Here is a 26363-nt window from a genome sequence, read left to right on the forward strand (position 1 = left end):
TGTACAATATCATTTTCAAAGATCTGATTTTGTTTTTTTGTCTTTTCGATGTGACAGTTTCTGAAACATTTTTTACTTTAACCTCTCCATTAACTTCAACCAGACTTTACGTTAATTCTAATTAAAATAGGCTTGAGGGGGAGGCAGAGATTACAGGCTAAGTCTACTAGTGCAAAACAAATTACCTAAACCTATAGTTTTGTTTTGACTGATGGAATGCAAATGCAGTTTGCATATTGCATGGGACCGTTCATAGGCGAAAGAGGTGACCCTCTGGCTTATCTTCCCCATTGTTATAAAGACTGTGCAGGAAAAACTGTTTCAAAAGTTGTATTGCAAGTGGGTTTGATATGAAAATTTGATTCAAATTTAAACATTTTATATTGAAATATAATAGAAAAGCCTGCATACAATATTAAATTAGACTCAACTTTTTTTGTTAAATTTTGACCATTTGTTCAGAAAAAGAAACCCATCGTGACTGGGATTTTATCTGAAGCAGCATTCCGGCATGCCCTGGATTATTGAAAAGTCGGTGACTGTGCTAGGCAGCTAAGCCTATTCTTGTCGTATTACCAAGATATGTTTGATTTATTCAAGACTTAAAACAAAGTTCCGCAATAACTGCAAGACATTTCTGTTCACTCGATCGTCCATTAAGGATACCACATGGGATCAAGATTTCATTTGTAAGGATTCAAAATCCTGTGGCTGTGGAGGGCAGATCACTATTGCCCTTGGACAGTAATGTACACTGTGAGAGAAGTGAATAAAAATGGCCATGGTCCATGTGAGGTTCAATCTTGTATGTTGGAAATATCATGCAACTTACACAGGGAAAACCAAACAAAACAACATGTCTGGCTTACCCTTGCAAAAATACAGAAAGAAAAGAGTGTTTGGCTCTCAAGTGAATAAGAATGGCCAACCGTTGAACATAGGTTTGGGAACAACAGCAACCTTATCTGCTTGTGCTAGCAGCCTTTTGAGCGCCAAGTTCCCCAACAGTAAATAATTTTTATGGCCTCCTTTTCACTTTCACCACTGAACCATTTTGTACTACGCCTGGATTCATCTTATAAACATACATCGAATATACATTTCTTTATTTCGGGTTCATTATATGACTGTAGATCTGAGCATTGATAGGTAGTTATCATGCAGAATCATGAAGCTCACTTCACTTGAATTTTTTTTTTTTTTTTTGAACTTTTGAAAGTCAAAAGTTTCAGCTGTAGTTAGATAGGGTAACTGCTGTCCAGTTTTCTTCCGAATAAAATTTACCCATGATTTACCTTCACTTCAATTCCACAAATCTTTCAAAATTTTCAGTGGAATATCCAATTATATATCTAAAATTTTATATTTTAACTTAAACACACATATTATTGGTAATTATTATTGAGGGCCACACTTGGAAATGGCATCATTCGATGTGTTTAGCGGATTTTATTTATGGAAAATACGAAGTAATACAAACAATATTAACCCATAAAATAATCTTAAAATATTCCTACAATCACACCATTCCATTTTCATAGTTTCACACTGCACCAATTTTTTCATGAGAAAAATAAATAATAAAGCAAAGAATTTACACATATGCTTGGTTTTATATACCCAAAATTCCGAGTAAAATTCCACTCGGAATTTACCAAACATGAAGATAAACACCAACTTGAAGCAACTATCTCCATTACTGAGTGTCGATCAATGCAATGGCAAAGTATGGTCTTGAAAGTAATCATCAACGTCCCATATGCATGACCTGAAATCACCATCCAAACTTACTGAGATGTCATCTAAATTTTCTGTCGAAAGCGGCACACTCATCTCATCGAAAAATATCCGAGGAGGTGTTTCAGAATCCAAGAACCCCTCATCTAAGAAGAAACAGTCTTGAGCTTGTCTCCATTCACTTTCAGTCTCAGTCTTGATTTGACACTCTGTTCTTTGTTCAGCTTCTTCATTTTCATTTGACTGGAATCTCAAAACAGACGTCGGTGAATATATTGTCACAGATTCTTTACCTGAATCATACCCAGAAACTGTAACAACATCAAGTTCTAACGGCGTCGTATTTCCATTTCTCTCCGGGGGTTTGATGAAATTTGTTTGAGCATCAGGCCCTCTAATGCGAATAGCAGCTTTGTCGTAAACAAGAGCAGCCTCTTCTGCAGTGTCAAAAGTCCCTAACCACACTCTTGTTCTTTGAGACGGGTCTCTGATCTCCGCTGCCCATCTCCCCCATGGCCTTTGTCTCACGCCTCTGTACTTGTTGCCGTTAGATCTGCCACTTGCTTTTTGCTTGATTGGCTTTGTGATTCTGTCTCTGTTGTTATTGGCTAGATTCTCATTCATGAATTTTGAACAATCTTCAATCTTGATCTCGTTAATGTGCTTCTTCACTCGAACAGACCAGAAGTAATCTTCATCCTCGCCGCTTGACGAGTCAGTGGCATCACCATCCGTCACCAAAATGCGAACTACTTTTGTTTGAATCCCAGATGGCTTCACAAACTTAGTAGTAATCGTCCGGTGTTCTGAGTATTTGGTACGAGACGAAATAGCTTGATTCATTGTAGAATGACAAATGAATATTAAACAAAATCAAAAACACCAGAAACGGGGGTAAAGCAGAGAGCTTTGAGAGAGGAAGTGAAGGTGCCAAGTTAACCAGCGCTTCAGTTGCAGGAAGGGTCAAAAGGCCAAGAATCGCAGTTTTATAGGAGAATCCTGAATGGCTTGACTTTTTTTTGGCTAAACCTGTTTTTTACTCCCTTATTTTAGTCTCGGAAGTTACGATTTCGAATTTTTTTTTAGTGATTAATTAATTTTAAACTGGAGGATTAAGAAAATAATGAGAAAGAGTTATTTGATACAACCGGTATCTCCCGTGACCACCGGAACGGCCCGCCGCATCTTATATTAGAGCCGTCGATTTTCAACACGCGGATATTTAATTCCGTAAACGTGGTTGGCCCTCCGATTACTGCTTGGGGCCCAAGGAATATATATTTAGTTGCACAGACCAACACAGATATTGCATCACAGCTTTAATCGCATTGGATACCGTATCACGGGTCCCAGTTCAAAATTGTTGCCGGTTTGTCTGTGATTAGAAATGAGTGACAGTCAATGACCGTAACAGTTCTGTTGAACAAATGAGTCACGTGAGGAAGAGACCGGTTTTGTTACAAAAGTCGGTGAAAATAATTCAGTCACACCAGCATGTGAATGAGGCGTTTGACTGTCAGAAGGCGAAAGACTTGAAATTACGAAATAACCCACAATATGATATTAATAGTTTTTGCTTGCCCGTCAAGCATGAAGCATTTAGCTCTGCTATCTTTATATCCACCGAGAAAAAACCTGTCTGACTCAGCAACTTACCATTTAACACTTGGAGATGATTGAAGTTATAATATTATATTCGCCACAGGACAGGAGTTTTTTAATTTTTATTTTTTATTGGTAGGGGTATGTTCTGTAGACCATCTTGGAGAGCAAGGAAGAGGAAGAGATTGGCTGAATTTTGAAGTGTCATCCATGAGTATCAGAATGGTTAGGTAGGAAACTGAAAAGACCTTCTCATTAGGTTTTGCCATCTCTGCTTCATTTACTTCACGTGACACATTCTTCAACCTACGCGTATTTCTTAAGCAATAAGATAATAAATTGGCTCAATAATATTTACTTATACATATATTATTAGTGCTACTCCTTAGCGTTTCACATAAACTAAACTGTTTTAGTTTTAAAAATGGTTTGATTAAGTAAATAATTCAGTAATTAAATTAAATAAAGATATATGTTGTGCAGATATACCAATTTCTTTTTCTTTGACATCAAATATACAGAAGTTGTTATCTCGTAATTAATTATTTCAATAATCATAGATTGTGATAAACAGACATTAGGTAACTTCGGAAGATAAGATACATTATGTAACCTATAATTTTTCATACATGCGTGTGATGCTTCTTTAATGATAGGCAAACTAGGCCTGTGAATTTGTGCAGCAATCTATATCATTTAAGTGCTTAATTAAAAGATTATAAATGAAGTAATTTCGAATGCTTGAGCAAACTACTTTTTCCTCGTTTACCTGCTTTGTTGTGATAAGACTTCTGCGTTGTGCGCTCATGATGATATTGGCAGCCATGACCCATTTGGGTGGATTCAGTTACTTGAACACAAAATATCAGCGTCCATATGCACTCTTTTCAAATCTTCACAGAACTACTGTTGCATATTTAACAAGATTAGTTACCCATCTTACATTACATGGTTCTAAACATCAATTTGAATACAAACAAAGCTAAAACAACTTCACTACTCCATTGACAGGACAAGAGTAAAGAAAACAGATCACACTTGGTCTTTCATTTATACATAAATAAGGAACGGAATGACAGTGTCCTAGCCCATGGCATATTTTTGGGTCCAGCTCCTAGCAGTTGATTCATACTTGGCCCGGTCTGTCTTATACATATGAGCAATTTCCGGCACCAGTGGATCATCTGGGTTGGGGTCCGTCAAGAGGGAACAAATTGAGAGCAGAACCTGAAAAAGGAAAACAAAACCTTTCCCACATACTCAAAAAACAGTATTTATGAAAGAGTGCATAAAGGCCCAAAATATAAAAAAGAAAAAAAAATTATCGAATGGCTAATTGCTACTATTTTTAAGTTAATTTTGCTTGGTAGTAACTACTGTTAACCAAATTGAGATTGCCCTTGCAACCGTCCTTCACACCCTATCAGGAAGAGAGAAGCCATCAGGATGAGGTTTGTCGGCAGAGGCAATGGGAACTTTAATGTTTAATGACAGGACATGGACAGCATTAAAAGGACATACAAACCAACCCATGCACATCACTACTTAAAGATTAGCCCCACCTTTGCCCCATCACAGTCAGTGGCATGCGTTTTCAAAAGCACCTATCTTGTTGATCTCAAAAATAAACCTGGGCTGAACAGCCCAGTTGAAACTAATCAGCATTAGACTATATTGGGCCAAAGATGCAGGATGTTTCTACACCACACAAGGAGTTCAGCCCATGAAAAAATCTCCAAATTCAGCTGGACCTGGTAATACATTTCTACCAATACCACAGCATTCAATGGTAGTTTTCAATATCACATGGGACTAAATTAATTATTTTAAAAACTTCCGTATGGTGGTTAGTGTAGCATACCATATCAGAGTAAGCAAGTTAGCATCCATTGGACATTTTTCTTTTTTACAGTTAAGTAGTTGTCAAGAGAACAGAACCTTGGATATTGTCAATGCTGGGCTCCACTGTTCTTTTAATATATCGAGACATATGCTGCCATTGCTGTTAATATTTGGATGAAAAACCTTTGTCCTAAATGCAACCTGCAAAACCAGAGAGATGTAGAATTTACATAAGATTAAAGAAGTACACTGAAGTACTTTTAACTATTATGACTGCATAAGCCCATATAAAGCATTAGCCTCCAGGATATTTACAACTCAAAATCATCAGACACAAGAAGATATGTTCTGTAGTTCCCACCAAAGAAAATAACTAGTCCAGTCCCAAATTTCACACAAACATGGCTCACCCCATCGTGCTTCAACTGTATACACTGCCTTTCACTGAAAGGGTATAATAGTTTTTAAATATTCTAGGCATTCATGACATATTCCATCCCTCCATAAACACAATTCATGATCCTTCTTTAAGTTCACTCCATCTTTCAATGAAAATCTTTAACTTCTTCTTTCTGAAAATAACAGATCTTTATATAGAAAAAGATAAATATTTGCTCAGCAGCATTGATGACTAGACATTAAAGATAGAGCTTCACCTTGGGTGGCTTAAATGGATAATCAGGAGGGAAGTGAATTGTAACTAGAAATACTCCCCCTGCATAAGGGCTATCTGCAGGACCCATTATGGTGGCTTGCCAATGAAACATGTCTTCAGCCACAGGACCTACCAGCATAAATATAAAAAGAATGAAATTTCATAATAACATAATTATAACAATGTGTGCAATAGAAATCATTGGAATACAAAATTATAATAATTATTTTTTTCCACCAAAAGTACCTTCATTTTCAACCCAAAAAATTTTCTTTAGGCAAAGAACTTAACACAAGACATAAGACCTTGCGCATTTCAAATAACCAGTTAATTGAAATGAAACCATATCATGTCTCAGTATCAAGGCTATCACACTATACCTACAAACCAGATTTTCTGAAAGATATAATATTCTATTACATTTAACATTTATGTCAAAACTGTAACTAATATAAATAAAACATTAATTACCATCCCAACAGTTAATACTCACCAGTACAGAATAAGGTATTATGCGCAAATGCATGATTAGTTATAGTTATGAGAGAATCAATACATAAGGTGATCACAGACAAGGGTGAAATTTTGGTTGACGAATCAACCGGATGAGTATGACTGATTTCCAAATTATAAGTAGTGATAACTTTCATCATACTATACTGGCTGAAGAATCAAATCTCTGAAGGCCTGATCTGATGAAGACCATAAACTTGAGAGTGATACTGTGGCACATTTGGAAACACATAATACCACAACCAAAATCAAACGTCCTAAATTACTCTAGGAAAGAGAAACACAATACGGAAAGCATACCCAGATTTTTAATAAGGGAGAAAGACAAACAAAACATGTACTCCAAAGCATTAGATTAAGACATTCGACAATCAACACAAAGACAAAAACAAAAGTTACAGCCCTCTATATGGAGAAGGACGGCTCGAATTTAATTAGAGACTGTTTAAAAAAGTCAATAAGTAATTAGCCTGCACCGGCAATCATTCATATGTAGAGACAAATTCCAACGATATGCTATTAACACAGCACCTTCGCTGAAGGTGAATTGTTGTTAAAAACCTAAATACACATCCTACTCGAATAATATAATAAAAAATTGAAGAAGTGCCTAAAAAATTTCACAAGATACTTCGATTAACAGCCTTTACATGGAAAAGGACGACCTGAATTAATTACAGTCTTGTTTAACAAAGTCAATAAGTAATGCAGAAATTAGCCTGCACAGGCAATCATTCATAAGTATAGAAAATTAGGCCCAAATATGCTATTAACACAAGCCTTCGCCGAAGGTGAATTGTTTAAGAACCTAAATACACATCATCCTACTCGAAAAGTAAAATAAACAATTGAAGAAGTTTCTAAAATTTTCACAAGATACTTCGATTAACAACCAAGCTCCATCCAATACAGTTAAGGATTTTAAATCAAACTAAGAATAAGGCGAAACAGTTTAACTCATATATATGTAACTCCATACATGAAAATCAGATATCGAATCCCTAAAGCAAACAGAGATCATAAAAAGCTAATGAAAACACAAAATAATTAAATAAAAAAATACCAGCACTGCAAGATGTAGGAGGATCTTTCTGGAGATCCTTGAGCTCCTTCAAGATCCGCTTGGAAGCCATGAATAAGACTCGATCAACGAGACAGAGCTGTAGAGAGAGAGAGAGAGAAAGAAAGAAGAAAATTGATGAAACGTACAAAATATGAAATAGAGGTAGGGAACTTGGGTATATGTGTTATGTACGATTAGCTGATTACAACTGAGAAGTTTCTTTCGTTTTTTAATGTTACAAGTTAGGTGTGGACGCGTAAATTGATTTGGGTCCCATCGAATATTATTGCCATTTGCAAAAACTCAGTGGAGGTTTACCACACGTTGACTTAAGCCTCTGTTTCTCATCGGCTCCAAATTTTAAAAATTTAAATATATATTCATACAAAAATAAAATAATTATTTAATTAATAATACTAAAAAAATAAAATTTTATTTAATTTTTAGTTTTAAAAAATAATAATTTCTTTTGAAATCTAAAATTTGAAAGGTTATTATTTCTTTTGATAGCATTATTGAAAGTGTAATTTAATATGAAAAATATATATATTTGTGTACATAGGTTATTGTCGCCCTGATGAATTGCATGTGGCGTGTAAATTGGTCGGTGGTTGTTGAATTAAGAAAGAGGGAATCTACAAAAGTTTCGTGTATATAATTTAATTAGCCAAGGAATAGAGACAGGACAGGAAGAGGAAGATAATGAAGCTGATTTAATTATGAATAATAATAATAGAAGTTCTTCTGAGAGAATTATATACAGAAACAAACTATCAAAACCAAAACTAGGTGATTAGTCCGTTATAGAAAGACCATCAAGTTTGAAAATTAAAATAAATAAGAAGGCCAAACGACTATTTCCCACCCAAAGTTTGATGTTTTCTCAAATGTCCTCTCTTTAACTATGAAAACATCAAACACCCACCCATGACTGGTTAGATTTAACAAAACTCTAACGCCTGAAAATTTTATCTTTTTTTGCCCCCCTAAACTTTAAAAACTAAAATTTTCCTTCAGCTTAAGTTTTAAAAAATGGCAGTTTCACCCTAGGGTTTGGTTTTGAAATCTCCGACAATAGAGTCGGAACGATCGTCGGAGATTTCAAAACCAAACCCTAGGGTGAAACTGCCATTTTTTAAAACTTAGGTTGGGGAAAAATTTTAGTTTTTAAAGTTTAGGGGGGCAAAATTAGATTCTATTTTAGTTTATTTTCAATATTATAGCGAAAATGACGATTTTACCCTTATCACCGTTAGGGTTTTATTAAATCTAACCGATCATGGGTGGGTGTTTGATGTTTCCATAGTAAAAAGGTGGAAACTTGAAAAAACATCAAACCTTGGGTGGGAAATAGTCGTTTGGCCAAATAAGAAAGTTGACAGGCTTATGGTAGTTGTATGGCTGTAGTGACTTCAAATTGAAATTTGACATGACACCACACCACACCACTATGTAACTAATATAATATACCAATCCTATCCTTGGTGAGATAAGGTGCTTAAAGATGAAAGAGAGAGAGGTGAGAGAAAAATATCAAATGAGAGGAAGAACAACCGATAATTGAAGATAATAGATCATTATCAGAGAAAAGAGAAAAAAAATTTGAGAGAAAATTTGTTATTTTTTAAATTTAAAAGAGATTTTGAAAAAAAAAATATAAGATTTTTAAATTAAAAGGAGAAAATATGATAAAAATTTAATTTTTTAAATTTTTTATTAAATAACTATTTTATTCCTAATTTAATTAAAATTTTTAATAAAAATTATTTCATAGATAAATATTTAAATTTTTAAAATTAAATGATATAATTTTTAAATTTTACTATAGTTAGAGTGGAAATAAGTGTTTTGGCCTTAAAAAAAAAAAAAAGTTGACAGGCTTATGGTAGTTGTATTTCTGTAACTTCAAAATTGAAATTAGACATGACATCACACCACTGTTGTTCTGCTAGCGCTTAGGTTGTGTTTTAACTTTACAGCCGAATGACTATTAGGCGTCATTTGGTTTCAAAGACTTAAAGATTATCTTAATAAACTATTTTTTATTATTTATATTATCTTATTTAATTTATTAATAAAAAAATTACGGTAGTCTTCTATTATCAATATTGATGTAATAGATAATATAAATGATAATCTGATTACTATCTTCATCTTAAGTATTAAAATATTATCAAGATAATCTTGATTTTATTATAATTATATTATTATTTATTATTTTTTGAGACAAAAATAAATTTATTTTTAATTAATATAAAAAATATTTAAAAATAATTATATTTAAGGGTATTTAAGTAAAATAATTTACTAGTATTCATTTATTACTTTTAATCAAATACAATAATTATTTATACTTATCAAATTTTATCAAACATAGTAATTATTTATACCCAATAATTTTTTAAATAATTTATCTTTAAGATAATCTTCCTATTTTGATAATAAAATATTACCCAAGTCATTTTTATATAAATCTTTTTGCACCTCCTCTTCTCTGTCCCTTCTCGCCATCAATGATGGTTCTTTCAATATTGACAGCAAACCATGGAGTTTTCAGAGACAAATTTCAAGCCACCAATTCAACACCAAATCTCTCCGTGAATTTGTTGGAACCGTTGTTGAAATTCAGCTGTGTGATTGACTTATTCTAATACTACAACAGGTGGCAGCTAACAAGGTTGACGTGCTCGATTGTCAAAATTTTTTTTTCAAAGATTTGCATTTGACAATATAAAGGTTGTCAATAAGCAAAGAGCAAGCATGTGCCTATTAGTAACAGTAGTAAGAGCCATAAAATATAAGCTAGCCAAAAAGGGAGACTGTTACGCACCTTGCATTGAGCAGTGGGCTATGTAATTGACTTAATTAACATTACTTTAGAGCAAAGAAAGAGATTTAAACATTGGTAGCTTATTCAATCTGATGAATGGTTGCTTCCCCGACAAAAGGCCTTTAAGACTTTGCTCTTTAATCTTGTCGCTTCAACCTTTTTCTTATACAGAATTATTGATCAACAAGAAAGAACCCAGCCTTAATAATTTATTTCGAGATAAAGGCTATAACAGAGGTGAAAGCACCTACCTGGCTTTTGTTGCGATGCTTGAGCTCTAGTCTGCATGACAACAAATTTGTCTATCACATAATCATCAACTTTACACTAGTCGGCCGAGGCACCTCATCAACAGTTTTGATATGAAATGTTTGGCTAATCTCTAAACACCCAGAAAATGAAAAATAAATTCTTGATTAAATTAAAGAGAAATCGGACATATTTATTTACGAAAATATCATCGTTCGGGCAAAGACATGACAACATAACTCTAAAAGAGAAAGAAAAAAGTGTGTAAATGACAAAGTGAACATGTTAGGTAATACAGTCACAAAGACAATAATTGGTTGATAGAGATCGAGAAATTTTTATAATTTTAATAAAATAAAATCATATTAATAATTTGTATTTGTATAAAGCATTCAAAATAGTTTTGCAAATTCACTAAAATATATAACTAATAATTTTCAACTAAACAAAATATTTTTTACTAATAAAAGTGAATAATAAAAAGACAGAGAAAATTTTCAAGCTAATAAAAGGTGGGAAATAGTAATCATAAGCATTCAACCAAACTTTTATTCAAACATGACGCCTTGCCATACAAAGATGGATATTACACATTCTTTAATTTTAATTTATTATTTAGTTTCTTATTGTAATAAAATGGCAGCCTCTCAGCTTCATCAGGAACCCAACACTCCCCTACTGTATCTATCTATCTCCATCCCCACAATTCACAAGAAAGGAATCTTCAACTATCGAATAAAATATTAATAAAACCAATCAATCAATTATCAACCACCCGAAAATTAAATATAATTTATAAACAAAATAAATTAATTTATACAATCCCCACTTCTCAACTCTCTCAAATTACATGTATACCCACCGTATAACCCATTACATCAAAAAGAATACAAAGCTTAGACACCGACACTTATCACAATTGTTGTCTTATACCTCTCCATTTACCTTTTTTTTTTTTTTTAAGCAAATAATTGTATCAGAATTGTATGTATCATATAATCCTCCTGTTGAAGGCATCGGTCTTCTTCTACCTTCAACTTCCCCCACATGATCACAATCTTATCCATGAATATTAATCCTGCACGCAAGATTAATTTACAGCAATCTACATTAGAATTGTCGAATTTCAAAGGTGATTAGCAGACATATTTTCATATGAATATTATATTTAATTTTAAGTATTCAATTGAATAATATATAAAAACTTACCATTTGAGTAAATTAATGGTGCATTTGGGCATGTCTCGATTTAGAGTCCTCAAAGTTACACCTCCACAAACGATATTAACACGCAAAGGTCTTATCCTCCAGCCTTTCCACTCCACACCAACGGTCGTCCGAATCTCGACATTCACCACTATATCCTTGTTTTTGTATCGACTCATTAGCCTCGGCCCCACGGCATCTTCAACCACCTGGTTATTCTTCGTCTCAATCTTTAAACTTGTCATGTTGTTTTTGGCTTGAGAGAATCCTGCCACATGTGTGGATCCTAACTCGATACCCTTATCTTGCCCTGCACTCACCTCCACGTCGGACCCACCATAATGATACGTTAACTTCCCGTTAGGGTTTCGTACTTCTATTCTTGTCAACGTTGCAACGTTCAAGTAGGTGCCGTCGGTTTTCACAGTGACGTTGAAGTGTCGAAACGAAAATGACTGCAGGTGAAAAACTGGGAGTTTTGGATCAAACCAGAGGTAAAAAACTGCAAAAGATACCGAAAATACGACGACAAGGATTAACATTAAGATGCAAAAGGAGCAGCAGCAAATATGACGGAAGCTTCTGCGTTTCTTCTTTTGGTGGAAGGATGGTGGGAGAACTACTTTTCTCGGCGGTGCTCTCGGCTGCCGTTGGACCGGAACGTTTGGGTCTTTGTAACCTGGTGGTTTCTGGAGCGTAGGTTTCCCTTTCTGTAATTCAGCCATTCTCGATCGATCCTCGAATTTAGATTCTTATAATTCTTGACAAGACAAAAACTAAAACGACTGAATGAAAAAGTTCAAAGCAATTGAAGGCAATTGATTGGCAAATTAGCTGCGGCTTGGATGATGATCGGAAGAGATGATGATAAACAGTAATGGAAAGCACAAAAAGATATGAACTTGTAAAGAACGTAGCTTGGAAATGGAGCTGAATTTAGAAAAGATAGATCTGAAGAGATGATGAAAAAGATTAAAGGTGTCACAAATTCATCAAATCGGATTAGGATGACAAAGTCATTAAAAACGGTGGGAGAGAAGGAGTGAGAAAGAGGCAAAATTTAAAGAGTGAGGGAGTGAGATCAGAACCTGTCTCTTATGGAAAGTTAACAGGTACGAGTGGCAGCAATTCATTCTGCGGGATTCACGCGTCGCGTTTATGAATGCTGACATGGCACTAAGGTTTTCACATTTTTCTTCTACCATACTCTCCACATAGATTTAAAAGGACACGTGGAAATTTCCTGTGAAGGACACGTTGCACTCGAAGTTCTGGGTTGGGTTGTTAAGCGCCGAATTACAACAGTGTTTGTTAGTAATTAGTCAAATTTAACGCAAAAATTGTACCAAACTAACATTTTATGGTGAGCTGTCTATTTTCCAAATACTAGTGGGCCTAAGGACTTATTTATTCCCATGAAAAAAATGTGTTACTTTTCCCGTGTTTTCATTGCTTAATTTTAAAAATTTTATATATTCATTCATATATAATAAAATATATTAATATTAAGAGTAAAATTATAATTTTATATAATTTTTTAAAAATAAATTTAAATTTTATTTTTTTTCCTTCAAATCTTAAAAACTAATTATTTCCCTCACAAGGGTTTAGTTTTCAAATTCTGGCACAATCTCCTACGGCCTCTTTCTCCCAATACCTTTCCCTCTTCTCACATGGATCTTCGGGTGGCAACATTTTCGACTGAGAAGACTAAGAGATTTGCCTAGAAGAAGAAGAGGAGATGCTTATCTTCCCAACTAAAAATCGCATTGTCAAAAGGTCTAAATGAGAGGAGAGAAATCACCAAAGGAAAAGAAAAAGTTGAGAGAGAGGCCATTAATAATAGTGCTAGAGTTTAAAAACTGAATCCTAAGAGAGAAATGTTATTTTTTAAAACTTGGTTTAATGGTGAAATAGTTAGTTTTTAAGATTTAGAGGAGAAAAAAACATAAAATTTAAGGGATTAAGGTTTTGTTAATTTTAGCTATTTATAGGAAAGTAAACGAAACTTTCAAAGTTAAGAAATTAATACTTAGAAAAACAGAATATATTGGGTGAGAATAAATCCTTTGGGCATAGTAATACTACGAGTGTTTAACAATTTCCATCCAAGGTTTAGCTTTAAAACACACTTTCACTATATATTCATAAATATTTTTTAAAGACACCTAACTTTGTTCATAAAAAATATTTATATTCATAAATATTTTTTAAAGGCACCAGAATATTGACATAATACCATAATGTTATGTCATTATATTAATTTCAATAAAACCATATATATTTATTTTAGATGCATAAATATATATGTATTTATATATATCATTATATAATTAAATAATTTTAAATTTATAATAAAATATTACTCAATCATGTGATAGTACGTATAAGTATATATACATTTATATATCTAAAGTAGATACGTATAGTATTACTCTATTAATTTTAATTATTTTATTTTTAAAAATTAACAAATATATCCCTTTTTTTTTTTAAATTTAATATTAATCTATCAACTTTGTCATCAAAACTCTCTTTCTCTTTTCTCTCTCGCCTATTAAGTAAGGTTTAATTCCAACAGAACATGTTTGAATTTAATTCGAACAAATTCAATTTAAACGAACTTGAATATGAAATTTCAATATTTTTTAACTCGAATTGTAAAAATATTCGATTCATTAAACTCACAAATCTAAAAAGTTTACTATAAAACAACGTTATTTTAACATAAATATATTTAAACGATATCATTTTAATACTAAACTGAATTCAAAACTCGAACCAAGCTCGTCCACTTTATTTGAAACTAGTCAAATTCGAATATCTTTAAAGTGAGCAAAACAAACTCAAACTCAAATTTAAATTTGGTTCTATACAAATTAAGTCTAGCGTAAACTCAAATCGATTCGAATGCAACTTTACTTATAAGTGTGATATACCTAGTTTTAAGAGGAATAAGTAAGCTTTTTTTGATAACTTGAATAGTCAAAACTCTGTTTTAAAATGAATGCAAATTAGGTGCAGGAGCATATTCAGCATTAATATTGTACATTTACTTATCCAAATTTTGAATACAATAAAACTGAACAAAACCGAACGTACACACTTTTATGTATAAAAAAATATACAATAAAATTATGTGTACCCACTTTGGGTACATAAATGTGTACACATTTATATGTGTCATCATGTGATTGGATGATTTTGAATTAAGAATAAAACAATAACCAATCATATGATGACACATATGAATGTGTATACATTTCTTAGCTTATCTTCTGGTTGAATCCTACTGATTACTGCCATTTTATCAAACTGTTCAAAATCATAAAAAAATATGAACGACTGTTTGTACTAGCATTTGTTAGCAGATTTGAGAAGTTATTGGAAATGTGGCAGCTGTTATTGAAAGAAAAATAGCCAAAGGCTCTCTATTTCCAGGAACAGTTAAATCCTACAGAATACATCTCAAAGTAAAATTGAACCATTCCTGAAACTGTCAACTATCAAACCACAACATTTACAATTGAAAACTTTGTACCATTTCTGGGAAACTCTTTCAAACTAAAGATCAAATTGTTCACTACAGAAAGTTGAAGGCACTACTAAAAGTTGCAACCGTCCTGTCCACTCTTCACCTGGTTTCAGTGTTATAGGTTTCACAATTGCTGCTCCATCAACACATACCATCTGTTTATATTCCTCATCCGCCAAATCTGCCATTGACTTTGATTTCCTCTCCCATGGATTCCACACCACTGTTGAAGGAAAAAAAATTATTAAAAAAGAATAAGAAATGGGGCCAGAAAATTCCATACAATATCAGACACAAGGAAAACACAGGATAAAACCATCTGCCATGTAAATTCATCAATTCGAATCACGCTTTTAGTTAAGCCTCTAATGTAAATGGGTGACTGGATGTCTCTATTAAAAGAAAAAATAATGAAATTATCACAATGTAAGATATGTCCTGCTGTAATTTTTTTCCTCCTGAATTGCCAGAATTAAAATATCTGGCAGGTTTCAGCTTACCAACATCAGGCAGGCCTTCCTTCCTGATAACGTATGTTCGTTTCTTTTCATGGTCAAGCACTGCGATTACGTTAGGGCAATGAAGATAAACTCTGTCCACCTAGCAGAAAAAAATAATAGCTAAACAGTACGAAGATTAAGAGACATATCAACTGTAAAATGTAGAAATAGTTGAAATTACGAAACTTTGTGATATCCATGAGATAATTATTCCTCAATTATTAGGTTGCTAATTGTCTTTAACAGGACACACTGACAAAATTCAATACTTTACCTCAGATTCAAAAGTTACAGCATCTCCCTGTTCTGTAAAACGTTCTCTTTGTCGAAGATTATCAAGGTAGTCAACAGTCTCCAAACCTTCTATCCTCACTTCACTGCAAACACATTCTCGAACATCCATAGTCAAAAAAGAAGATTTCTACTTTAAGTTACGCAAATAAAATTCTTACCTTATATCAGAAACCAACAGATATGTATGATATGCAAAAGAGAAAGTAAGCGGCTTGCTATTGACATTCCTCACTCGTGATATTAATATCAGATCTCCATCTACTCCGAGCAAGACCCTAAGACGAAACTCAAAACTAGGAAGAAAAACCACTCATTAGTTACACAACCACCAACTAAAATTCATCACAAGCACACATAAAAACGGTTATCTACAACCAAAAAACACTTAAATATCTAAATTTGCTTATACTACACAACTTCAACCATAGAAAAAATAAAAAAAAGATTCCTTGTGAATGCATCTTAAGAAAATCTACAGCATGCCAAATACATACCTATAGGGCCAGCATTTCAAGTCTTCTTCAGATGGTTTAAGTAGTAGGTCAACACAGCCTTTTCCATTGAAATCGTTTGGCTGTAGATGTGGACCATTTTCCTCAATTGTCCACAATTTGTTCTTTGCGAATCCATGCTGATCTAGTGATCCACAATTTCCAAACTTGAAAAGCATTAAAAATAGTATGCATCAGCACATGTTCAGCAATTTATATCCAAGCTTGAACAGAACAAAATGATAATAAGTACCTGTGGGAAACAAATAGGGATTCCGCCGTGTATTGCTTTTGATGGCTTTAAAATCGCCTGCTATAAATCGGGGAAAGAAACTGTTATTCTAGCAGGTTTTAAGGTAGATTACTTATAGAGGGCAGTCCTAAAGACAATCATATGATTTTCTGACCAAATTTATATCACCATAAAATTAGTTTAAACATGACTCTGCAAATAGAAAACCAAAAAAAAAAAAAAAAGAGACACACACAAAAGGAAATGAAACAAAAAAAAAACAAAACCTTGCTACTGGTGAACAGAAGTTCTTCTCCTTTCTCGTTTCTCCATGAGGTAACTTGTCCTCCTTGCAAGCTGACCTATACCATTGGAGAAAGAGTTTAAATTCATTTTAAAACGACAGAAATACTAAATTCACCCATCATTACCTACCCAATATAACTCTCCCTGTTAGAGTAAAATACATTAAATTTATAGCTTTAATTGGAGTAATTCATGTTTAAAAGTCTCACCTTAGCAGAGGCCCCTTGTGGGTTTCGAAGGACAACCTGATCAATCCCATTCCTGTCCTTTGTCATCTCAAAAGTTGATTTCACATCGCAAATTGCTGCGGGATGCCCCATATTGGAAAAAAAAAATATATATCTTGTTTCTCTTTTAACCACTCAAGAACACTCTAAAGAATGCCAATTCCTAAAACCGACTATAAGAAACATACACAGTCAAAATTCGGAACGACGCCTACTTGTGAACTACAATCAATAACCAACCTCCGATTCTTTAAGTTGCTCAAATTCTGTTTAATTGTAATGCATCAGATCTAGAGAACTCCGAAAAGATAAGTAATTTCAAAACCATTGAAACTCTAACTCTAAAACCCAGATACAAAACAACTACTGTAAAAAGGGAAACATCTGGCAACAGCTTACATGACCACCTATAACTCTATCCAGAAAAAAATCTCCAGAAACTTGTCTTATTTACAGCATAATAAGATACCTTAATCTTACTTCAAAATACAAATAAACCCCCAAATCCGGAATTGGCTTATTTCGAAATTCAAAATTTAATTACTAATATAACTGAATCCCAAGTCCCAACCTATACATTCAAAATTTTAGAAGCAAACCCGAAAGATGAAAATAAAAATGAAGTAAACTTATTGAAGTAATGGGAGCCTATAATGGTAAGAAAAGTAACATCGGAAAAGAACACATGCATGGCTGCTTACTGTGAATGAAAGTGTTACAGCATTCCTTTAAACAGAAGAAATGAAATAAAAAGTAATTTATATTTATAAAATGAGTAACTGAAAATTGAAGGGAAACACTGGATAGAGAACAAGATTTTGAAAGTAATGGCACGTGAAAGAAGTTGGTTTAAAAAAGGAACTTGGACTGGTATTATAACAATTCTGTTGCAGAGATCTAGGACGTGGAAATGCGAGGAAGACAGAGTCCCTGAACAAATAAGAATTTCAACTATTCATTTATTAATTGTTATTTTAAATTGTAAATTCTGCACCTGCATCGGATCCCTCCTTCTCCGTTTGACACTTTCGCTGGGCCTCTAAGTTTTCAATATTTATTGGGAGAATAAATTTCCCACCTTTGCCTGAACTGCCCTTTGTCACCCTCAAACTGTAGACGCTACCCTTTTTCCATGCCTTTACGGGCCCCCATGGATTTGTTTTGCTAAATATTATCTCTGCCTGCCTTTTTTGTCCCTGTAGAAAGAGCAAATTATGAAGAGATTGAGGTCGGGAAAACCTGTCTGAGAATGGAGAGATGGGAGGTGGTCACCGCAGGTACCACCACCAGACTAGAACTAGTGAAATGGCTCGCTCGATATTCTAAAAAACAAAGATACAAATTAGGGCATTGGTCTGGTCCAGAGCAAGAGACGATGGTTTCCCATTCTGTTGATGAATCTGTTCTATAACCATCTTCCCTTCATATTCTAGGCTGTGACTTCAGGGTATATGCTTCAATAGATGAATCTGCGAACCCAGATGCCTTATCCAATATTGTTTTTTCCTGATGAATCTCTTCCGTTTATGCCTTTTCTTCTGAACTAGAATTGGCTTTAGAATTTCAGCTGTACGAGTGGAAATTGATTGGTATATTAAATGAAAAAGAAAAAAAAAAATAGAATCTTGAGGAGATTGTTGTAGCAGAATATCCAATCACATGGTTCTCATTGTTTGTACATGAGTATTTAAATAATTTTAAATATTAATTATAATTTTTTTTTTTTAAAAAGTAACCTAAAAGTCGTAAAATTATAACTTGTGGTAAGTTCTTTCTTCTTGTGCTTGGAAATTGGAATTCAACCTTCGTCAGTGCAACTGTAATTGTTTCACCACCCTCCCAACTCCAACGCCGCCATCTTTTTAAAGCCAATTACCCCAGTTGAAGCTATGCGGATGGACAAAACGGGCAATCTCATAGGCAGCCATGGTCATGGGCTTCGTGGGCCACGGCTTAACTTTCAAGCGCACTAGTCGTCTTTATTATGTATTGTGGGCTTTCTGACATTTTGATTGTATAGATATAGTTGAAGATTTCATATCTAAATTAACGATTAAAAAAATAATAGAAACGACAAGCATGATAAACCAATATGAAATAAAATTATAAATGATCATAATAAGAACAAATATATTATCATCCAGTAGCTTTAAAGTGTACCCACCCAGATTACAGAAAATATTAAAGATTAACTTTTGTTATATGGATAATGTATTTGGGACTCAGCCATGTGCGTTGGGCCATCCCAGCATTGAACAACAAAATGGGTTACATTCAATTGTGGCACTTTTAGAACGTCAAAGAGCTAACATGTAAGTTTGCCGTAACCAGGAGCTAGGATTGGTATCTATCTATGGGAGTTGCTGAAACTCAAATCTAACTTTGTATCCAATAACTTAAATTCAAGTAAAAAATCAAAATTATTTTCATAAATCAAGTCAAATTTGAGTTGATCAGAACTCGATCATTACGTTATTAAAGTGAAATTGTTAAACGGGTTCACACATTTTAGTTTAATCTTGGATTTTTCTCATCTACTTCATTTGTAACTTGTAATTCATCAACTTGGGGGCCCTAATTTTATAGTGCTTAAAACAATTGATTTCTAACTTATCAATCGACCCTGCATCAAATGCATTTACAATTTTTTCTTTTTTTTCCATTTTAAAAGTAAACTATTAAAACGTCAACTATAATCACTTGTAAAAATTTTAATGGTGTCTGCATCACAGGAACAAAACAAAACAATTGTGCAATGAAATGGGAAGAGATTTTCCCTTTTGTAATGTTCTTTACAATTAATTACCCATAATATCATTCCTACGCTCGAATTTGCTCCATCCTTTGAGATTATCACAGTTCAATATTATTAAAATATCTTAAATTAAGAAACTTATTGACCACCAAAAACAGAAGCTTTGCAACAAATAAACCAGTGTACTGTAAGATAGCCATCAGCTCTTTAACTGCATTCTTCCCTTCCTTGCCATGGTTTATGGGATTGAATTTGCAAGAGCAACGACAAATGAGAAAAAACGACAACAGGATGTCGGTAACAAAATACAATGGCAAACATCATCAACAATTTAAAATACAACGCAATTCACATTTGATATCAGTAGAGTTGTTAATACTTTGATTATTTTAAGTCCCAACATCTTTCCTAAACTCATCAATTTCTATTTCTCTTGAATGTACACTGACTTAACCTTAAGGCCATTAGGACTAGCACTCTGATTTTACTAAAATACATCAGGTTTGCCATGACAAAAACTAACTTAAACTGTAACAACTCCACAAGTCCAGGGCCCATACCAATCCTACTCAAGTTTTTAATCTCAGCATCTGCCAACTGTTAGCAAATAAGCTTATTCCGGGATCAGCCAGCAGCCACAGCATCAGCCCTGGGACTTGCATCCAAGAGTTGACGTAGCTTCGCACCAGAGTTTGACTTTTTCTCAAACAGGTGTCCCTCTTCCCCGACTTTTTTATCGACAGAACCTGAATTGTTAACTCTAGACAGCAGGTTCTCAGTACTAATAGGTGTGACCCTCTTGTCGTCAACGTTGTTCAAAATAATCTCTTGCGCGTGTGCATTTTTCAGTTTCTCCTGTATGGTGTACCACTTTATAAATTACCACAACTTTTTGGCTTGGAAACACATAACTTCCAAGCTTCAGCAAAAATATTAAACAGCCTCAAATCAAGAAAGAGAAATAATTGCAGAGAGGCTACAGCACTTACCATTAATGTTGCGTTTTCTAGCCTTAGTTCCTCTGACTTCTCAGTTAACTGATCTATTTCAGATTTGAGTGTCATATTCTCAACATTCAATGAATCCACTTTCCTTGCTAGTTCTTCAGTCTCAGCCTATATGGGGGTAAAACATTAGCTGTGGACTAAATTTTCTGTAAACTACAATGAAATTCAACCAACAGGAGGTTTTGAATAAAAGCCAATGAGCACTCTCATGTCCCTTTACTCTTACCTGCTTCCTCAACCTGGACCTTCTTGCAGACTCTCGATTAGACTGCTTTCTCCTCTCCCGTTTGATCTCCCGTTCATTCTAACAAGATTTTAAAAAGTTATAAACTACTTCATATGCTGTATTTACAACTGAAATTTCGAAGTTTTCTTGGAACAGCTTGAAATTATGAAGAGTTTGAAAACAGGCTGAATCACTAAAGAATAGAAAAGGAATAAACATTCACAAACAATACCTGCAACCAGCCTTCAGTAGGCAAAACCGCACATGGTTGTGGAACACCACTTGGACTTGTCTTAGAATTCATGCTAGTAGGGTTTCTAAGCTCCAATGTTGTTGTCATGCCAGGAGAAAGTACAGGGCCACTGGGTTTTCCTGGAACACCAGCACCAGCAACACTTGTACCCAACACATTAGGAGCTGCATTTGCATCCCCACCAGAAGCAGGATTTGGCTGGGTCTCAGTTTTCCCATCTCCACCTGTTAGCATAGATATTAAACAAATATAAACATAAACACACAAAAACTTCAACCCAATATGGTTCCCAAGACCAATTTTTTCTCTGTTTCTTCCTTTGTTTTCTTATTTTCCAAGTTGGGTGTCATTTTCACACTTTCAGAATTCTTCATGCGGGCCACCAAAATTATTTATTGCAGGCAAACTTTTGTTCACAGGATTTTGAATGCTTTGTTAAAAATAGATTCATACCAATGATGGGTGTTCCCTCCCGGCTTCTTTTCCTCCTAGCTTGATTTTCCTGACATAAGATAGCAAGGGATGACAGTTTTATTTACAGTGGCCTTGTTTATATATATTACTTACAAATAAATTAGTGGTCACATAAAGACCTAAAAATTTTCTAGAGAAAAAAAAAAAAAGTACTCACCTTCGAAGTATTCCCATCACTCCCCTCAGTTGAACCTTCAGCCTCACTGTCCAAAGAGTTATAAAATTAGTATATCCCGTATAGAGAAAGTTGGAAACAACAAAACCTGTCAATAGAGTTATGTACTTGTTCAACATACCTCTGTGAGAGCCTATGTTCAGCTCCATCATTAGCACTCTCAGCATTATTACCATTGCCAATAGACATTGCCAGACCATCAAATCCTTTCAGCTTCTTCATTAAGCTTCGCTCTGAGTTTCCTGATGATTTTGTTGGTGCTTCAGTGCTCAAAGGGACTACAATCTGTATTATTACATCCAAAATCAACATATGAGGCCTACAAACCAATGTCAGACAAACAAGGATAGACTTGCAAGAGTGGAAAGAGATAGAAGCAAAACTCCACTTACAGCAGGTGAAGATGGAACGCCGTGACCATGCGGATGTGACGCCTATATTAAAGGAAACATAAAGATCATTTCAGTAAACAAAGGGCAATCACCACATTAAAGCTGTTCACCAAATGCAATGAAGTAATAATTATCTTTAAACACAACTAAGCTGCAAAGAAAAATGGAATCTAGGCAATTCTAAAAACCAATAAATTTTACCAAACCATGAGGAATTTACAAACATCCCTTGAACACAAATCTAAACCTCCTTCAGTTAACAGCTGTCCTTTGATCATTCAAGGGAAACTCCCATGAACTAAAATTTAATAACTCCTCAGATAATAACTTTGCTTAAATAATTCAAAGGAAAGTCCAATAACAATGATTGAAAGTGGAGAGAATACTACAACTTACCAGAGGAACTGCAGGATGTGCATAAACTCCTCCCGGAGAGTAAATTGCAGCATACGGTGCTCCGTAAGGTGGCATCATAGGCTGGAAGGATCGATGAATAAACAAATTAACCCCATCCCCAGTTTACAAAATTCATTCCTCGGGACCTCAATATGAAGAACTGGAACAAATAGTTGCCCATCAAACTTCCTCAAAGCTTTTAAGTATACCTGTGGTGACCACATATAGTGGGGAGGAGCATGTCCAGATGCCACAGCAGAGTTGTAATATGGCTGAATCGCAACTCGAGGGCCATAATATGCCTAAAGATGCAACGAAACAACATAATTCACAGTTACCAGTTTTATAAACTGTTTTTGTTGGACAATTTGTAAGGGAAACAAATAACTAATTGCAAGCATAAAGTAGGTAACCTGCAAAGCTGCCCAATCAGGATACACAGGAATATTGCCCTGATCCTATCAATAAATCAATTTAACCAATTGTCAGACAAAAACTTCACAAGCATGAAACAATGGTTTTTTCTTATTTCAGAGCAACAAAGTCAGTTTTTTGTTATTCTAGTTTTAAAAAAAAGAACCCCGCATAATTTATTAGCTCACCTGTGAAGCAGGTGAAGATGATTTATCAGACTTCGATGACTTCACATCTTCATTGTTTCCCATGGCCAAGCACCAAACTGCAAACCCCCAGCTGATTCAGAGAAGATGCAAGAATTTCCCGTCTTTAATCAATAGTCAGTTGCATTAAGGCAAAACAAGTCAGGTTGTGCTCCACAAGAAAAGAAAGCATATAAAGCAAAGTACAATAACTATACAATTAAACATATCAACCATTTGGAGCACTAGAAAAAATATCAATTCCCTCAAATACCCATCAGATGAAAGAGACTGAAACGAATTTTCCGTTCACTAATTTAGAAAACAAGGTATAGAAGTACACAATTCTTTATTAATGCGTCAGGTTAACTTGACATTTTGAATTCTTTATTTTAACTCTGAATGTGTCCGGTTAACCATACATGTATGACTTAATTGCCAAATAAAACTAACCTCGCTTTTTTCTTAATCAAAATTATTGATATTTCAACACTGATAATAGAAACCTTAAACGAAAGAAATTATTTACTGCTTCGCTGAAATCTACATATCCTTCAACAATTCATGTCCTTCAACAATTCCAAAACATAACAAAAATTTGGAGTACTGAAAAAAGTCTGAAATTTGGGGGCGCAACAGTCTTTTCAGACCCCCACCGTTTATAAGAAGATGATCTGTATAGGTGTAAGGTTCAACAAATCCGCAAAGGGAGGACAATTCGTAAGTAACGGCAGCCCATGAGTATGAGTCCTGCAGTTTCTTTCCGCATGATAATTCATGATGGTTTGGATGCTTCTCTTAATCCACAAAATCATATTTGCTAAAATAGAACAGTTTATTACAGCAAAATTTCCTAAATTTTCTTTTTCAGAAATCTGACTACCTGTCAAGCTTGACAAGAGTTCTAGATTTGAAGGAAGCTGACAACTCGTAAATTGGAGAGAACTAAATAACTTTGAGCTCTGATACTCTACTTGGTTACCGAGAAAAACAAAGGCATTCTTTAGCAACAATGAAAATAATAATCGTTCTTTTAGTCGTGCAGTTTTGTTACATCAGTTTATAAAGACCGAGAAAGCTCAGACGCAAAGGTTTGATAAACGATGGTTTTGGCGTTGAGGTCCATTCGAATATTCAAACTGCAGTTTCATTTAACTTTCCCACATTTAGTAGGCAATCAACCATCACTTAATCGACATAATTTGACAACAACAACAGTTACTTATTCCATCCTCCATTTTCTCACCAACCAAACAAGAGGTTAGAATTTATATAACAGAAACTTTACAAAAAAATCCTCTAAAGCAACTGAAAAAAATTTTTCATACCTTATATTTCCAGATACCAAATCTTCTCTTCTCACTTCCGAAATCCAGAAAGTTCAATCCTTAGACGTTCTCCAATACAGACACAAAATTAAACTAAAAGCAAAAAAAAAATAGAAAATACAGTTGTGAAGGAAAAGCTCTTAAATTAACTTATCAGCCTCAGCATTTTCTCTCTCTAACTTTCCTTCTCAAAGAACAAACGGAAAACTGAAAAGTTCGGTTTCTACAGAAAAAGACAGAAGAGAGAGAGAGAGAGGGAGGTAGTGGTGAAGAAGAAGGAGAGGGAGGAGCGCCGAGGCAACATCCACGTCACCATACGCGTGTCGTATACAAATACATCGTATACTCGTGGGCAAATTGGTTGTTGAGTTGGCCCATCGATAATCGCGCTGGCCATTTTTATTTATTCCAACGTCACCTCTACCGTACACGTGTTCGTCAATAACTCGATCTACGCGTCGTTGATTAGGGTCCAACCTAATGTGGCTGACGTGGTGGATTTAATTAGATTAAATTTTCTATTTTTTATTCTTATAAAAAAATTTAACTATAATGAATAAGTCCTTTGGAATCCACGACTGTGGACTAGCCAGTCATTGACTGCCAACATGGGGTCCTAACTCCATCAGAGTAAGATTAGTTTGTATGATTGTTGCCGTCTTAATATTTTTATACTCAAACAAATTTTATCTCTACGGAATATTTTCATACGATTTCTGTATACTGTTCAATAAGTATAATTTTTATGATGCAAATCTACTGCATCAACGTGTCTAAATTTAGCCCGCTAATAATAAAAATATATTATATTTTGTCGATAGGAAACACTGAATTCAGGCCCTATTGGTAAATTACTTTTATGGGTCTAGAAGCCTAGCACTTTTCTTTCTGTTTATTGTGTTATCAAAATTTGTACCTTTGTTGCATTTGTGGTCTATTAGTTAACAAAACTCTTAAATTATTTGAGCACTTATTCAATTTGTTTAAAGCACAAACGATATTACAAAACCTTTTGAACTTAAGATAATTAAATATTTAATCATTATAAAACACAATTAATATGAAATAAACATATAATTAGATTATAATTTCTACAAACAATTCTCTATTTTTATATATTAATTATCGATAAAAATTTATATTATCAGCGATTTATATGTATATATAGATTGCTTACAAATATGTATGACAGGTTCATTCTTTGTAAATGAAACCATGTTATTCTTGTAACTGCCACGCAAGGCAAACAAAAAAGAAAGTGCAGGGTGTTTTAAGTCATTTCACGCACTGCCGTCCCTGCTTTCCGAGGCGGATAGCACTCCATGTCCGAACGCTGACGCACTTTGTTTTGACTCGAGAACCACACAATTTCTAATCCCAGCCGTTCGTTCTTAATGCGTAATCAAGATCACTTTTCCACATCACCTTGTTAGCCACCCACGTGTAGGCTCAGAGTTCACCAGCCTTGGCATTAAT

The 26363-nt window shown here is 34.2% G+C and overlaps 5 protein-coding genes across 12 annotated transcripts; all 5 read right to left on the reverse strand.

Annotated features, from left to right (window-relative positions):
• Positions 1-1510: 1510 nt before the first annotated feature.
• LOC123216942 (ethylene-responsive transcription factor CRF5-like) lies at positions 1511-4236 on the reverse strand. The gene is made up of 2 exons (XM_044637630.1): positions 4109-4236; positions 1511-3645 (listed from the first exon to the last, which is right to left on the reverse strand). Exon 2 carries the CDS (start codon positions 2578-2580, stop codon positions 1711-1713), a length of 870 nt encoding a protein of 289 aa, XP_044493565.1. The 5' UTR covers positions 2581-3645; positions 4109-4236; the 3' UTR covers positions 1511-1710.
• Positions 4234-7617, reverse strand: LOC123216943 (ubiquitin-conjugating enzyme E2 28). Its single transcript, XM_044637631.1, has 4 exons — positions 7413-7617; positions 5838-5965; positions 5278-5382; positions 4234-4566 (listed from the first exon to the last, which is right to left on the reverse strand). The coding sequence occupies exons 1-4, from the start codon at positions 7480-7482 to the stop codon at positions 4423-4425; spliced, it is 447 nt and encodes a 148-aa protein (XP_044493566.1). The 5' UTR covers positions 7483-7617; the 3' UTR covers positions 4234-4422.
• Positions 7618-11255: 3638 nt separating this feature from the next.
• On the reverse strand, positions 11256-12776 carry LOC123215562 (NDR1/HIN1-like protein 13). Its single transcript, XM_044635713.1, has 2 exons — positions 11701-12776; positions 11256-11569 (listed from the first exon to the last, which is right to left on the reverse strand). The coding sequence occupies exons 1-2, from the start codon at positions 12420-12422 to the stop codon at positions 11551-11553; spliced, it is 741 nt and encodes a 246-aa protein (XP_044491648.1). The 5' UTR covers positions 12423-12776; the 3' UTR covers positions 11256-11550.
• A 2302-nt stretch (positions 12777-15078) lies between these two features.
• Positions 15079-18918, reverse strand: LOC123215643 (putative glucose-6-phosphate 1-epimerase). 3 transcript variants are annotated; one of them, XM_044635835.1, is made up of 9 exons: positions 18277-18918; positions 17265-17359; positions 17037-17111; positions 16771-16830; positions 16521-16684; positions 16185-16319; positions 16007-16109; positions 15733-15832; positions 15079-15455 (listed from the first exon to the last, which is right to left on the reverse strand). In XM_044635835.1, the coding sequence occupies exons 2-9, from the start codon at positions 17328-17330 to the stop codon at positions 15262-15264; spliced, it is 897 nt and encodes a 298-aa protein (XP_044491770.1). In that variant the 5' UTR covers positions 17331-17359; positions 18277-18918; the 3' UTR covers positions 15079-15261. The 3 variants fall into 3 exon arrangements, with proteins under 3 accessions (XP_044491770.1, XP_044491768.1, XP_044491769.1); XM_044635833.1 differs by having other exon boundaries at positions 17265-18918; XM_044635834.1 differs by having other exon boundaries at positions 16771-16827; positions 17265-18917.
• Positions 18919-20334: 1416 nt separating this feature from the next.
• LOC123217515 (common plant regulatory factor 1-like) lies at positions 20335-25204 on the reverse strand. 6 transcript variants are annotated; one of them, XM_044638583.1, is made up of 13 exons: positions 24888-25204; positions 23563-23639; positions 23374-23412; positions 23170-23262; positions 22961-23041; positions 22565-22606; positions 22294-22457; positions 22155-22200; positions 21977-22025; positions 21503-21747; positions 21271-21348; positions 21027-21152; positions 20335-20892 (listed from the first exon to the last, which is right to left on the reverse strand). In XM_044638583.1, the coding sequence occupies exons 2-13, from the start codon at positions 23623-23625 to the stop codon at positions 20662-20664; spliced, it is 1257 nt and encodes a 418-aa protein (XP_044494518.1). In that variant the 5' UTR covers positions 23626-23639; positions 24888-25204; the 3' UTR covers positions 20335-20661. The 6 variants fall into 6 exon arrangements, with proteins under 6 accessions (XP_044494518.1, XP_044494517.1, XP_044494515.1 ...); XM_044638582.1 differs by having other exon boundaries at positions 23563-23653; XM_044638580.1 differs by having other exon boundaries at positions 23374-23418; positions 24888-25203.
• Positions 25205-26363: the final 1159 nt, after the last annotated feature.

This window comes from Mangifera indica, chromosome 5 (assembly GCF_011075055.1).
Source record: "Mangifera indica cultivar Alphonso chromosome 5, CATAS_Mindica_2.1, whole genome shotgun sequence".
NCBI lineage: Eukaryota > Viridiplantae > Streptophyta > Magnoliopsida > Sapindales > Anacardiaceae > Mangifera > Mangifera indica.